The sequence below is a fragment of the Chiloscyllium plagiosum genome, chromosome 34, assembly GCF_004010195.1.
Source record: "Chiloscyllium plagiosum isolate BGI_BamShark_2017 chromosome 34, ASM401019v2, whole genome shotgun sequence".
Lineage (NCBI taxonomy): Eukaryota > Metazoa > Chordata > Chondrichthyes > Orectolobiformes > Hemiscylliidae > Chiloscyllium > Chiloscyllium plagiosum.
In genome coordinates, this window is record NC_057743.1 from 1,099,792 (window position 1) to 1,115,212 (window position 15,421).

The following is a 15,421-nucleotide window of genomic DNA, read 5'->3' on the forward strand; positions in this document are numbered from 1 at the left end:
GTTAAGTCCAGCACAACATCCAAGGGCGTAGGGCCTGTTCTGCGCTGTATTGTTCTATGTTCTATGTTCTAACTGGTGTAGGAGGGAGGGCTTCAGTTATGTGGATTATTGGCATATCTTCTGGGGAAGGTGGGACCTGTACAAAGAGGATGGGTTGCACCTGAACTGGAGGGGTATCAATATCCTGGGTGGGAGGTTTATTAGAACTCTTCAGGAGGGTTTAAACTAAATTGGTAGGGGCATGGGAACTGGATCTAAGGATCAGAGGATTGACTAGCTAATGATACAGTGTGCAGAGAGTCTGTGAGGAAGGATAGTCAGTTGATAAGGGCAAAGTTGCAGTCAGTGTGATAGGTTGAAGTGTGTCTATTTTAATGCAAGAAGTGTCAGGAATAATGATGATAAACTTAGAGCATGGATCAGTAGTTGGAACTACTGTGGCCATTATGAAGACTTGGATATCACAAGCGCAGGAATGGTTGTTGGATGTTCCGGCAGTTGGGGAGTGGCATTGCTAATCAGGGATAGTATCACAACTGCAGAAAGGGAGGTCGTCGAGGAAGGGTCGTCTACTGAGTCAGTATGGGTGGAAGTCAGAAACAGGAAAGCAGCAGTCGCTTTATTGGGTATTTTCCAATAACAACAGAGACACAGAGGAGCAGATTGGCAGGCAGATTTTGGAAAGGATTTTGGTTGTTGTCTTGGGTAAATTCAACTTCCCTAATATTGAATGTAACCTCCTTCGTGCAAATAGTTTGGATGGAGCAGATTTTGTCAAGTGTAGCCAGGAACAATTCCAGACACAATATGCAGATATGTCGACTAAAGGGGAGGCCATGCTGGATTTGGTGCTTGGTAACGAACCAAGTCAGGTGTCAGATCACTCGGTAGGAGAGCATTTTAGTGACAGTGATCACAACTCCCTCACCTTTACTATAGTCATTGAGATGAATAGGAACATTTTCATGGAAAACACTCAATAAAGCCCAATAGAGGTGGCTCCACAAAAGCCATTCCCTCTGCAACTCCCTCATTAGGTCCATGCCCCAACATGAACCGACCGTCCACTCCCGACACCTTCCCTTGCCACCGCAAGAAGTGGAAAGCCTGTGCCCACACCACCCCCCTCACTTTCATCCAAGGTTCCAAAAGCATCCTTCCACATCCGGCAGACATTTTCCAGCACATCCAAACATCTCATCTACTGTGTCCGTTGCTCTTGATGTGGTCTCCTCTGTATAGGGGAGACAGGACGTCAACTTGCAGAATGTTTCAGAAAACATTTCTGGACCACACGCACCAAATAACCCGATACCCTGTAGCCAACCACCTCAACTCACCATCCTACTCCGGCAAAGACATGCAAGTCCTGTGCCTCATCCACTGCCAAATCCTAGCCACCTGATGCCTGGAGGAAGAATGCCTCATCTTCCCCCTTAAGACTCTCTAACCACACGGCATCAATGCTGATTTCACCATTTTCCTCATCTCCTGTACCTCCACCTCATCACAGATCCAAACCTCCAACCCGGCACCGCCCTCTTGAACTGTGCCACCTTTGCATCTTCCTTCCCAACTTTCATTCTGACCTATCACCACCACCCACCTGCATCTACCTATTGCCTTCCAAGCTTCCTTTCTCACAGCTCCACAACCCCTCCTATTAATCTCTCAGCCCCTTTCCCCCTGACATTTCTGATATGGTGGGTTGGCTTTCATTAGCAGGGGGATTGAGTTTAAAAGCCATGAGGTTTTGCTGCAGTTCTATAAAACCCTGGTTAGACCACACTTGGAGTATTGTGTTCAGTTCTGGTTGCCTTATTATAGGAAAGATGTGGAAGCTTTAGAGAGGATGCAGAGGAGATTTACCAGGATGCTGGCTGGACTGGAGGGCATGTTTATGAAGAAAGATTGAAGGAGGTGGAGCTTTTCTCACTGGAGCGAAGAAGGATGAGAAGTGACTTGATCGAGGTGTACAAAATGATGTGAGGCATAGCACGAGAGCATAGCCAGAGACTTTTTCCAAGGGTGGAAATGGATATTAAATTAGATTCCCTACAGTGTGCAAACAGGCCCTTCGGCCCAACAAGTCCACACCGACTGTCCAAAGAGTAATCCACCCAGACCCATTTCCCTCTGACTAATGCACCTAACACTATGAGCAATTTAGCATGGCCAATTTACCTGACCAGCACGTCTTTGGACTGTGGGAGGAAACCGGAGCACCTCCCACACAGACACGGGGAGAGCATGCAAACTCCACACAGTCGCCCGAAGCGGGAATCAAACCCAGGTCCCTGGCGCTGTGAAGCAACAGTGCTAACCACTGAGTCACCATGCCACCCTCTTGAACTGTCCCACCTGTGCACCTTCTTTCCCAACTATCCACTCTGATCTATCACCACCCACTACCCACAAGGATGTATTCTTAAGGTGATTGGAGGAAGGTTTAGGGGAGATATCAGAGGTAGGTTCTTTACACAGAGAGACCTTCTTTCCCAACTATCCACTCTGATCTATCACCACCCACCACCCACAAGATGTATTCTTAATGTGATTGGAGGAAGGTTTAGGGGAGATATCAGAGGTAGGTTCTTTACACAGAGAGTGGTGGGTGCATGGAATGCACTGCCAGCAGTGGTAGTAGAGTCAGAGACATTAGGGACATTTAAGCGACTCTTGGATAGACACATGGATGATAGTAAAATGAAGGGTATGTAGATTAGTTTGATCTTAGAGTGGCGTAAAATGTCAGCACAACATTGAGGGCTGATGGGCCTGTACTATGCTATACAGTTCTATTTTCTATACCAGCAGTAATTATAATAGCTTTTTGGCCTGGATCCTGAAGAAAATTTTAACTTCAGCTGAAGGTTGGGCTTTGTTTTGGTCTTTTGCTATGGGCTGACCTAGAGTCCCTCTGTTCAGTATATGTCCTGAGTAAGGCTGTGCAATTGCTTATACTCAAATGGTGTTCCCCAAGCTCAGTCAGAATGGCAAGGGGGTCCACTTCCTTCAGAATATCCTCCAACTCATATGCTCCACTTATTGCATTTTTCGGTGATAAAAGCCAGTTATAGTGCCTGTTTGAAGTCCTGTTGGGGTTCAGCCAATAGGTGCTTTTCCATGGTTGCAAGGGTACATCATTAATCCTACTCTCATTGTCACTGAAATAACTCCACAGAGGCGAGAATCCCATCACCAACTCACCCTTTATTTATACATGGACAGTCCTTGACACTGATCCAGATCCCTCAGAGCCAGCTCTCAGAGTGAACAGGATATTCTTATCTGTCAGCCAGGACTTCCTGATTGGACCAGATTAACATCCCCAATCAGGGAACTCATATTTTATGAGATCCACCTGGCTGACTTTGTTACTATCATTACGAACATCTCAGTGATTGTAACAATAGCATATTCCCACATGCTGATCAATGTTCAAAGTTCAACCACAGTACCAGTTAGGCCCCTTAGAGTAAAATAGATACAATTTAGCTTTCTAGTCTTCTCATGTGCCATATCCATGTGCTGGACTGTCCTTCTGTATCTGATTGAACCTTGCTCCCTACATCTACACTGTGCCCAACCCCTTGCTAAATTAGTTCAAACCTCCCCGACAGTCCAAGCAAACCTCCCAGCAAGGATATTGGATCCATTCCAGTTCAGAGGCAACCTGTCCAGTTTGTACAGGTCCCACCAAATCCACAAACTGTCCTCATAATCCAAAAATCTACTGCCTTCCCTCCTAAAGCATCCCTTTGGCCATATGTTCATCTGCCCTATCTTTCTATCTCTGCGTGGCACAGGAAGTAATCTACTTTGAATGTGCTTATAAAAATCAATGAAATCTCCTCATGTCCTCATAATCTCCATTTTACTTCACATCCCCTCCTTAAATAGTCTGGTTCCTAACTACATCCATGAGCCTGTCTTAAGATGTCCTGACCACTTCTCAGTCTTGAAATGTGGTTTTGGTAAAAAAAGTATTAAATGTTAACTTTAAGCCATAGCACAAATGAAGAAATAATAAACTGTAGCTTTTGTGAACTAAACAGAACTCGGTACTTACATTGGGGAGTTCTAGGAATTGAATGGAATCATATTACCGAATAAACTTACTCTGATGTCATTTGAGACACATGGTCAAATGACGTGAAGCCTTCATTAGAAAAGTTATCTTTATATTGACCCATCTTAATGGCCTCCAACCACTCGGCAACTGTGTTGAAGCTGGAAAAATCAGGAACTGTGCGGTCCAGTAATGGGAGGGTTACCCTGGGGACAGAACACAATGAATGGAACAATAGGGCATTGAGAGACCACAAAAGCAACATGGAACAGAGTAATGGACAGAAATCACAAAGCTCTGAGCTAATTAATCTGACAATTCAATACAACAGTTTCAACCAACAGGAACATTAAGTGACACAGCCTATAACAGCAGTGTGAATTATTGTACTAAATGTTCACATGGTGCAAATTCATGAATCACGCTAATATGTACGCCTTCCCTAAAACTTCCACATTTACACCCTTTTCCAGAGTTTAACTGATCATTGACCACTTCAGTTATGACAGTCATTTGGTGAACATTGTGACATTCAGGTGCAGATGCAAAATGTCTGCATAGAATAATACAGGACCTATAAGGCCCAAAAGATGGACAGAAACTTACATGAGAATTGTTATGGAAAAAGACTCAATAGGTTCTCACCCTGAAGTCAGTGGAGTCACAGCTTTTAGACTATTTGGATTTCTGATCAATTTATCCAAGGTATTCACAGTCTGCCCAAATTTGGGCCTATTGTTGCGATCCTTCTGCCAGCAATCAAGCATTAATTGATGGAGAGCTGTTGGGCAGTCCATGGGTGGAGGCAGACGATAATCTTGTGCAATAGCGTTGATCACCTGATAAGATAAATCATATTTTGCTGTTACAAGGGAGGTGATCCTGTAAACTGATGGCATTAATATTCAAGCATTTATATTGCTATGAAAACATTCTGAAGAAATTAATTTAATGCGCTAGACAGACACAATTATCTGATAGCAAAAAAAATGTAACCATGACCAATTGAAATATATGGTATTAGCACCACTGTAACTTGAATTTAACAGGCAGCATGGACTGACAAATAAAACAGGAGAAAGTGAGGACTGCAGATGCTGGAGATCAGAGTTGAGAATGGGATACTGGAAAAGCGCAGCAGGTCAGGCAGCAACCAAGGAACAGGAGAATCGACGTTTCGGGCAAGAGTCCATCATTGGAAGTGGGGCTTGTGAGTTAAGGGGGTGGAGAGATACTGAAGAAATTAATTTAATGCGCTAGACAGACACAATTATCTGATAGCAAAAAAAATGTAACCACGACCAATTGAAATATATGGTATTAGCACCACTGTAACTTGAATTTAACAGGCAGCATGGACTGACAAATAAAACAGGAGAAAGTGAGGACTGCAGATGCTGGAGATCAGAGTTGAGAATGGGATACTGGAAAAGCACAGCAGGTCAGGCAGCAACCAAGGAGCAGGAGAATCGATGTTTCGGGCAAGAGTCTTTCATTGGAAGTGGAGCTTGTTAGTTAAGGGGGTGGAGAGATAAATGGGGGGGGGTGGGGTTGAGGGGAAGGTAGCTGAGCGTGTGATAGGTAGACGGAGGTGGGGTAATGATGATGGTCGGAGAGGAGGTTGGAGCGGATATATGGGAAGGAGGATGGACAGGTAGGACGGGTAATGAGGGCAGTACCGAGTTGGAAGACTGGAACTGGGATAAGGTGGGGGAAGGGGGATGGAGGAGCCTAGGACCTTGGTGGAGTGAGGGCAGGGGGAGTTGAAGTGTTCGGCCACAGGGTGCTGGGGTTGGTTGGTGCGGGTGTCCCAGAAATGTTCTCTAAAGCACTCTGTAGGTAGGCGTCCTGTCTCCCTAATGTAGAGGAGTCTGCATCCGGAGCAACGATACGGTGAATGACATGCATGACAATGCAGGTATATCTTTGATGGATGTGGAAGGCTCCTTTGAGGCCTTGGATGGTGGTGAGGTCGGGCAGGTGTAGGCGCAGATTTTGCAATTCCTGCGGTGGCAGGTGAAGATGCTGGGAAGGGAGGATGGGTTCCAACCTTCAACTCGGTACTACCCTCATGACCTATGTGTTAATCTTCCTTTCCACCTCTCAGCTCCACCCTCGACATCGACCTATCGCCCCCACCTCCATCTACCTATTGCATTCTCAGCTACCTTCCCCTCAGCCCCACCCCGCTCCCATTTATCTCTCCACCCCTTCGGCTCACAAGCCCCATTCCCGATGAAGGGCTCTTGCCCAAAATGTCAATTTTCCTGCTCTTCAGATGCTGCCTGACCTGCTGTGCTTTTCCAGTACCCTACTCTCGATTGTGACAAATAAAACAGTTCAATCTTAAGGTGGTACAGGGACAGAGAGTACCTGACAGTACATGAGCATAGATGACTAAGATGGCAAAACAGTTGATAGAGCGGACAGTATTCTGGACTTTATTAACAGGGGCATAGCATACAAGAGCAACGAGATAATGTTGAGTCTATACAGGACACGAGTTAAACCTCAGCTCACAAGAGAATTTGTGAGTTTATTTGAAAAGAAAAAGCAGGCATATAAGGCTTACATGTAATGACACTGAGTGGCTACAGGATACTCTAAAGGGCAAGAGTTAACAGCGAGCAGTTGTCCACTTATGTATTATTGGTACAGACAGAAGAAGGAATGTGGTCCTGTAGGCAGATTTTAGGGACCGATAGAGAATTAGCAAGCAGGACATGCAAGTTATAATGGGGAATTAAACAATCCTTGGATAAGCATATGGATGATGATGTTTAGGGGAATGAGCAGAGAATAGTTCACAGGTCGGCATAACATCGATGGCCGAATGGCCTGTTCTGTGCTGTATTGTTCTATGTTCTTTAATTTCTGGATTAGTCAAGTATCACACTCAAGTGAGCACTTAAACAAGAAAATAAAGCAGATGAACTTGTGTTTAGAAAGTTGGTGCAGGAGAGAGTGCCTTAGATTCTTTGGACATTTAGTCCAGCTCTGGGACAGACTTGTACGTACTGGGGTGCTTGCATTTAGGCAGAGCTGAGAGCAACTTCTTTGTGAGAGGATTTGTTAATTGCTATCAGGGAGAGTTTAAATTAACATGATGCAAGTACCAGGAGGTAACACTAGAGAGATGGATACCACCATAGTAGGAATAATAAGGTATTCTGGGATAGGCATAATGTAAAGGAGGAAGTAATAAAGTCTATGTTTAGGTGACTGTGAACATAGATTAATATATAAATTGTGGCACATTAGATTGGTGAGTTGTAAGTGCAAATAGCCACTTTGTAATATGATGCTGTGGTGATAACAAAGACCTGGTTCAAAGATGGACATCACTGAGTATTAAATGTTTATGGACTGGAAGTGTTCAAGAAAGATAGGAAAGGAAGGAAACAAGCAGGGGTGGCATTTTGAAAAGAACATGGAAAAAGCTCAAAAGTGAGAGAATGTCCCAGAGAGTCCAAGATGTATTGTCTTTTGTCTCATGGTCAGTATAATACTATCACTATTCCTGTACAGACTGAGGTTATCATGAAGATCCCCCCTCGCCCCTCATTGAAGGCATAGTGATCCTCAGGTTAAAACACCACGAGTCGTATACATCTAATGTAGAGAAAAGGCTATGATCTGCTAAGACTATGGTGACTTTACATTACTTCTATCATTACTGCATTTGAGTATATAACCTGAAATATTAATGTTTCATACTCCATTTTACCTCAGATCACTCGAAGCATGATACTTCTGGTTCTACTACTATATTGAGTGGGACTCCCTTGGTGCCAGGGGTTTGCTTAGGGCAGGAGAGATACGTTCAGGAGGTTTTCTTGAAGCAATCTGTAAATAGTCCCACAAGGGAAGGGTCCATACTAAACTTGCTATTGGGGAAACAAACCCAGCTAGGTGATCAAAGTTTCAGCAAGGAGGAATTTTGCGCAGGAAGTGTGTCCAGATTGCATGATAGCTGTGGAGGTGCGGATTGACTCACTTCGGAGCATCTGTGATGCTGAGGAGATCTTGGAGCATATTTAGCGAATTGGTCACATCACAGATTAGATTAGATTACTTACAGTGTGGAAACATGCCCTTCGGCCCAACAAGTCCACACCGACCCGCCGAAGCGCACCCACCCAGACCCATTCCCCTATATTTACCCCTGCACCTAGCACTACGGGCAATTTAGCATGCTCAATTCACCTAACCTGCACATTTTTGGACTTGGGAGGAAACCAGAGCACCCAGAGGAAACCCACGCAGACACAGGGAGAATGTGCAAACTTCACACAGTCAGTCGCCTGAGGCGGGAATTGAACCCGGGTCTCTGGCGCTGTGAGGCAGCAGTGCTAACCACCGTGCCACCGTGCCGCCCACAATTAGGATTGCTGAGGCAGAAAGGGAGAAAGCAGCGCAGGTGTCCCTTGTCATCTCCCTCCAAAACAGGTATACCGTCCTGGATACTGTTGGGACAGATGGCTCACCAGGGGAAGGTGGCAGTAGCCAGGTTCATGGTACCATGGCTGGCTATGCTGTACAGAAGGGCAGGAAAAAGAGTGGAAGGTTTATCATCATAGTGATTCAATTGTAAGAGGATTAGATTGGCGGTTCTGTGGTTAAAAATAAGGGTCCCGAATGGTATGTTGCATGGGTCAGGGTTTTCTCAACATTGACTGGGATTCACTTCGTGTTAGAGGATTAGATGGAGCAGAATTTGTTAGGAACATCCAGGACGGTTTTGTAGAGCAGTCTGTAAACAGTCCAACTCTGGAAGGGGCCATACTGGACATGGTGTTGGTGAATGAGTCCCGGCTAGGTGGTTGAAGTTTCAGTCGTGGGAATAGTGGTCACAATTTTTTGTCCATGGACAAAGATGTGAGTGGTCCTAATGGAAGAGTGCTAAATTGTGGCAAGTCTGACTATTGCTAACTTTGGCAGGAGCCGGGGAATGTAGATTGGTAGCAGCTGTTTGAAGGTAAATCCACATTTGATAGAGGCCTAAAAGGAGTCATGAAATAGCATTAGCAAACAGGGTTAATGAAATTCCCAAAGCCTTTTATTCATATATAAGGAACAAGAGGGTAATTAGGGAAAGGGATGGCCCACTCAAAGACAAAGGAGGAGTGCTATGTGTGGAGTCAGAGAAAATGGGTGAGATTCTTAACGAGTACTTTGCATCGGTATTCACTGAGGTGAGGAACACATTGGATGTTGAGGCTAGGAATAGATGTTTAATTACTCTAGGTCAAGTCAGCATAAGAAAGGAGGAAGTGTTGGATATTCTGAAAGCCATTATGTGGACAAGTCCACAGGTCTGGATGGGATCTCTCCCAGGTTATTGAGGGAAACGAGGGAGGAAATGGCTGGGGCCTTAACAGATATCTTTGCAGCATCCTTGAACATGAGTGAGGTTGCGTAATAAACTGGAGAATTGCTAATGTTGTACCCTTGTTCAAGAACGGTAGCAGGGATAATCCAGGTAATTATAGATCCAGGTAATTATAGATCAGAGAGCCTGACATCAGTGGTAGGGAAGCTACTGGAGAAGACACTGAGGGATAGGATCTATTCCCATTTGGAAGAAAATGGGCTTATCAATAATGGGAAGCATGATTTTGTGCAGAGAATGTCATATCTTACAAACTTAATAGAATTCTTTGAGGAAGTGACAAAGTTGATTAATGAGGGAAAGACTGTAGATGTCATATACATGGATTTCAGTAAGGTGTTTGATAAGATTCCTCATGGTAGACTGACAAAGAAAGTGAAGTTGCATGGGGTCCAGGGTCACACATTGGAGACCTGTTAACAGTTGTGTTCCACAGGGATCCGTGTTGGAACCACTGTTGTTTGTGATATACATAAGTGATCTGGAGGAAGGTGAAGGTGATCTGATTAGCAAGTTTACAGATGATACCAAGATTGGTGGAGTAGCAAATGGTGAAAGGGACTGTCAGAGAATACATATTTTTAGAATGGTCTTAATGATTTAATATAAGGACTAATGGTGAAATTTCCTTTCCTAACTCCAAACAATGTCTGGTAACCCTTGTTTAAAATAGAAACCATTGGACATTTATGAAACACAAATATGGACAGCAAACTAAGATAATGTTCCATATGTAACCTATTCTATTCTCTTCTGGATACTGCAAGACCTGACAAAGATCCCAAATGTTATCAAATTTTATTCAGTAAATGTTAAGTTTGCATGATTTCCCAAAATAAAATATCTTTAAACATATTACCCTGACGAAGGAGTCCAATGATCCATTCTCCATGAATTCTGTAATAATCATCACAGGGTTGCTTTTGATGACAACTCCTTCTAGATGGATGATATTGGGATGATCAAACTGTCCCATGATGCTTGCTTCACTCAGGAAGTCCCGTCTCTGTTTCTCTGTATAACCAGATTTTAAGGTCTTGATGGCCACAAATATCTCCCTTTTCCCAGGTAACTTGAGTTGCCCACTGCAAACCTCTCCAAATTCTCCTGACAAGAAAATCAAAATGATTAACTTCATAACTTCTTACTTATTGGTCTGCTTCCTTGCCAGAAATATAACAATGAACATTTCCAAGCACCAAACTTCAGAGTTAAAAATAGTGATCCTCACTAGATTCATCCTTAGCTAATTTTCACATCAATTATCTGTCTTGAATCAGTAATATGACTGAACTGATCATTCACTTCCTATCTGGATATTGTAGTTATCTAATAAGACAAGGTGTTGCAGAGCATTGACAGACCACAATAGTTTTGTGTTGATGCTCCACATACGTTTATGCACTGCTCCAATTGATATAAATTTATCACCTGGTACTTTGAATACAGTTTCTCTTGGGCATTTATCTAGATTCCCCTTAAAACCTTCCGTATTATTTACTTCAATTATTCCACGAGAAAATAAATTCCACATTCTAACCATTCTCTGTGCAAAGATATTGCTCCTGAGTTTTCAGTGTTCACTGTAATTATTGCATATTCACTAATTCCCTTTCAATGGAAACAACTTAGAATCACAGAATCCCTACAGTGTCGAAGCAGGTCATTCAGCCCATCAAGTCCACACTGGCCCTTGATAGAGCATCCTATCCAACCAACACCCCTTTCCTGCCCACCCCACCTTATCCCGATAACCCTGCACTTCCCATGACTAATCAAACCAGAGATGTTCCTTATGGGTATGTGGAACAATGCTTGTTCCAGTCTTAGACTGATCCTCTCCCACAACTCTTTCCATGGTACATCGATGACTGCTTCAGTGCTGCCTCATGCTCCTGCCAAGACTTTGAAAACTTCTTTCTTTTTTCCTCCAAATTTCAACCCCTCTATAACTTCACATCTTCCATTTCCAACACTTCCCTTCCTTTCCTTTCCTTGACGTTTTTGTCTCCATTTCAGGGAATAAATTGTTCATTGTCATTCAGTACAAATCCACTGACACCCATAGATACCTTCACTACAGCTCATCACATCCCACGTCCTGCAACAAACTCGATCTATTCTCCCAGTTCCTTTGCCTCCGTTGTATCCGTTTGGATGATGCCACCTTTCAAAACAGTACTGCTGACATGGCCTGCTGCTTCCATGAGCATGATTTCCCACCCACTGTGATTGACAGGGCCCTCAACTGCATCTGACCCATTACCCGTGCCTCCAGCTTTGCCCCTTCCCATTACTCACAACAGTGTGATCAGGTTCCCCAGTTACTCACTTTCCATCCTACCAGCCTCCACATTCAAAGGATCATTCTCCACCATTCCAGACAACTGCAGCAGAATGCTATGACCAAACACATCTTCCCTTCACGCCCCGTCTACATTTTGCAGGGGTCATTCCCTCTGGGACACCCTAGTCCATTCTACAATCACCAACACTACACCCCTTCCCACAGCACCTTCCCATGTAACTGCAGAAGATTCAACACCTGCTCCTTCATCTCCTCCCTGCACACCATCCAAGGGCCTAAACAGTCTTTCTAGGTGAAGCAGCATTTCATCTGTACCTCCTCCAATTTTGTATATTGCATTTCCTGTGCCCAACGTGGCATACTCTATATTGGAGAAACCAAAGGCAGACTCCTGTTGTCTGTGTGCAAGTACGACCCTGATCTTCCTTCTGGCCGGTCATTTTAACACAGCATCCTGCTGACATGCTCACATTTCTGTCCTTGGCATGCCGCAGTTCTCCAGTGAATCACAGCGCAAACTGGAAGAACAACATCTCATCTCCAGACTAGGCACTATACAGCTTTCTGGACTTAATGTTGAGTTCAACACCTTCAAATTGTGAACCATTTCTTCCCTTTCTTTTAGCTTGTTATCATGTCCTCTCTCCCCTCCCCCATCCTAGAGGAACTGTCTGTCCTTTTGAGTCTGGCAGGAGACTATTGTTCTGCCATTCTCACAATTCAAGCACTTAATCTGAACTATCAACATCTTTTCTCCACCAGCACCCTACATCCACTACCTCAAATCTCGCTCCCCCCCAACCCTGCAAACTATAGCATAAATGCTGTCCCCTCCACACTTCACTTCAGCACTGATGAAGAGTCATCTAGATTCAAACCATTAGCTTGTTCTTTCTCCATGGGTGGTGTCTGACCTGCTGTGATCTCTAGCATTTGTTGTTTTCAGTTCTGGAGGGGTGTTTTTCTGACCGGAGGTCTGTGCTGAGTGTTGTTCCACAACGATCAGTGCTAGGGCCTCTGATGTTTGTAATGTAAATAAATGATTTAGATGAAACTGTTGGTGGTCTATTTAGTAGGTTTGCAGGCATGAAAATTTGTAGAGTTGTGCATTCTTAGGAAGGTTGTTAAAGGATACAGTAGGATATGAATCAATTGGAAAGTTGGACAGAGAAATTGTAGATGTCATTTAAACCAGACAAGTGTAAGATTTTGGGAAGTCTAATGCAACAGAAAAATATAAAGTAAACAGCAAGACCCCTAGGAGCATTAATGTACAGAGACATCTTAGCTGCAAATCCATAGCACCCTGAAAGAGTCATATAAGAGGATAAGGTAGAAAAGAAGGCATTCAGAATGTTTGCCTTCATCAGTTGGGGCATTTAGTATAAAATTTGGCAAGTCATGCTCTGCCTCTGCAAATCTTGGTTTGGCCTCAGTTGGAGTATGGTGCATCATACTGGTCACCACACCAGTATGTGAAGGATGTGAAGGCTTTGGTGAGGGTGCAAAGGAGATTTATAAATAGGAAGCATTTTCAATTGCAGTTCTTTATTTGTTGCATTCAGTGCCTGGAGCTGCAAATGGATTCATACTGGATCATCTGTAAGGCTGAAAATGTCAAGGATAGCATATTTAACAACACCACCAATAAGGGCTACAGAGACAGAGAAGAGTTGGGTGACCACCAGGAAGATGGGAAAGTGTGGATATGCAAAGCAGAAGTCCCCTCTGGCCATTCCTCTTGTAAACATGGAGACCGTTTTATATATTACAGGGGGGTGGTGGAGCATCTCAGGGGAAAGATCCCCCCCCACCCCCACCCCCAATCCTTGTAAACTCCATTAAGTGCAGACCCAGAATCTTCAAACATTCCTCATATGTTAAGCCTATGATTTCTGGGATCATTCTTGTGAACCTCCTCTGGATCCACTCCAGGGCCAGTACATCCTTCCAGAGATATAATATGGGGACCAAGATTGCTCACAATATTCTAATGGTGGAGCATCTCAGGGGAAAGATCCTAAGACCATTAGACATAGAAGCAGAAATTAGGCCATTCAGCCTGTCGAGTCTGCTCCACCATTGAATCATTGCTAATAGGTTTCTCAACCCCATTATCCCACCGTCTCCCTGTAAGCTTTGATCATCTTAATAATCAAGAACCTAGCTATCTCTGTCTTAGATATACTCAATGACTTGGCCTCCACAGCCTTCTGTAGTAATGAATTCCATAGATTCACCACTCTCTGGCTAAAGATGTTTCTCCTCATCTCCGTTCTAAACGGTCTTCTCTTACTCCAAGGTGTGCCCTCGGGTCCCAGTCTCTCCTGCTAATGGAAACACGTTCCCAATGTCTACTCTATTCAGGCCTTTCAGTGTTCTGTAAGCTTCAATTAGACCCCCCCCCACCCCCACCCCCAATCCTTGTAAACTCCATTAAGTGCAGACCAGAATCTTCAAATGTTCCTCATATGTTAAGCCTATAATTTCTGGGATCATTCTTGTGAACCTCCTCTGGATCCACTCCAGGGCCAGTACATCCTTCCAGAGATATAATATGGGGACCAAGATTGCTCACAATATTCTAAATGTGGTCTGACCAGAGTCTTTTAAAGCCTCAGAGGACTAGAAGTATATTCTAGTCCTCTCAAACTAAATGCCTTCCTAACTACCAACTCAACCCGCAAATAAACCTTAAGAGAATACTGTACCAGGACTCCCAAGTCCCTTTGCACTTCATATTTCTGAATTTTCTCCCCATTTAGAAAATAGTCTATACCAAAGAGTATGACCTCACACTTTCCCATATTGCATTCCATCTGACACTTCTTTGCCCACTTTCCTAACCTGTTTAAGTTCTTCTGCAGACTCCCTGCCCTCTCAATACTACCTGTCCCTCCACCTACCTTTTTATCATCTGCAAACTTAGCCAAAATGCCCCCAATTCCTTCATCTTGATCATTAATGTATAAAATGAAAAGTTGTGGTCCCAACAATGACCCTTGCAGAATTCCATTCATCACCGGCTGCCATCCTGAAAAGGACCCTTTATCCCCACTCTCTGCTTTCTGCCAGACAGCCAATCTTCCATCCATGTTAGTACCTTGCCTCTAACACCATGAGCTCTTATCTTACTCAGCAGCCTCCTCTGTGGCACCTTGTCAAAGGCCTTCTGGAAGCCCAAGTAGATAGCATCCTTAGTCTAATCTGCTCGTCACCTCATCAAATAATTCCAGCAGATCTGTCAGGTATGACCTCCCATTGATGAAACCATGCTGACTTTGCCCTATTTTACCATGCACTTCCAAGTATTCAGAAATCTCATCCTTCACAACTGACTTCAAAATCTTACCAACGACCGAGGACAGGCTAATTGGCCTGTAATTTCCCATCTTTTGCCTCACTCCCGTCTTAAGTAAGGGGGTCACATTAGTTAATTTCCAGTCCTCTGAGACCCTCCCTGACTCCAGTGATTTCTGAAAGATCAACATTAGTGCCTCCACTATCTCTTTAGTTATCTCCTTCAGAACTCTGGGGTGTGAACCATCTAGTTCAGCCGATTTATCCACGTACAGACCTTTCAGTTTTTCTAGTACTTTCTCCTTGGCGATGGCCACCATACCTACCTCTGCACCCTGATTCTCTTGAA

The 15,421-nt window shown here is 44.0% G+C and overlaps 1 protein-coding gene across 1 annotated transcript in view; it reads right to left on the reverse strand.

The window, feature by feature from the left end:
• Window positions 1-15,421, reverse strand: part of LOC122540083 (ephrin type-B receptor 2-like) — a 768,846-nt gene that overhangs the window by 76,496 nt on the left and 676,929 nt on the right. The window contains exons 15-16 of the mRNA XM_043675394.1: window positions 4,718-4,911; window positions 4,123-4,278 (exon numbers count right to left, since the gene is read on the reverse strand). Coding sequence (XP_043531329.1) covers window positions 4,123-4,278; window positions 4,718-4,911 — 350 coding nt within the window. The remainder of the gene's footprint in view (window positions 1-4,122; window positions 4,279-4,717; window positions 4,912-15,421) is intronic.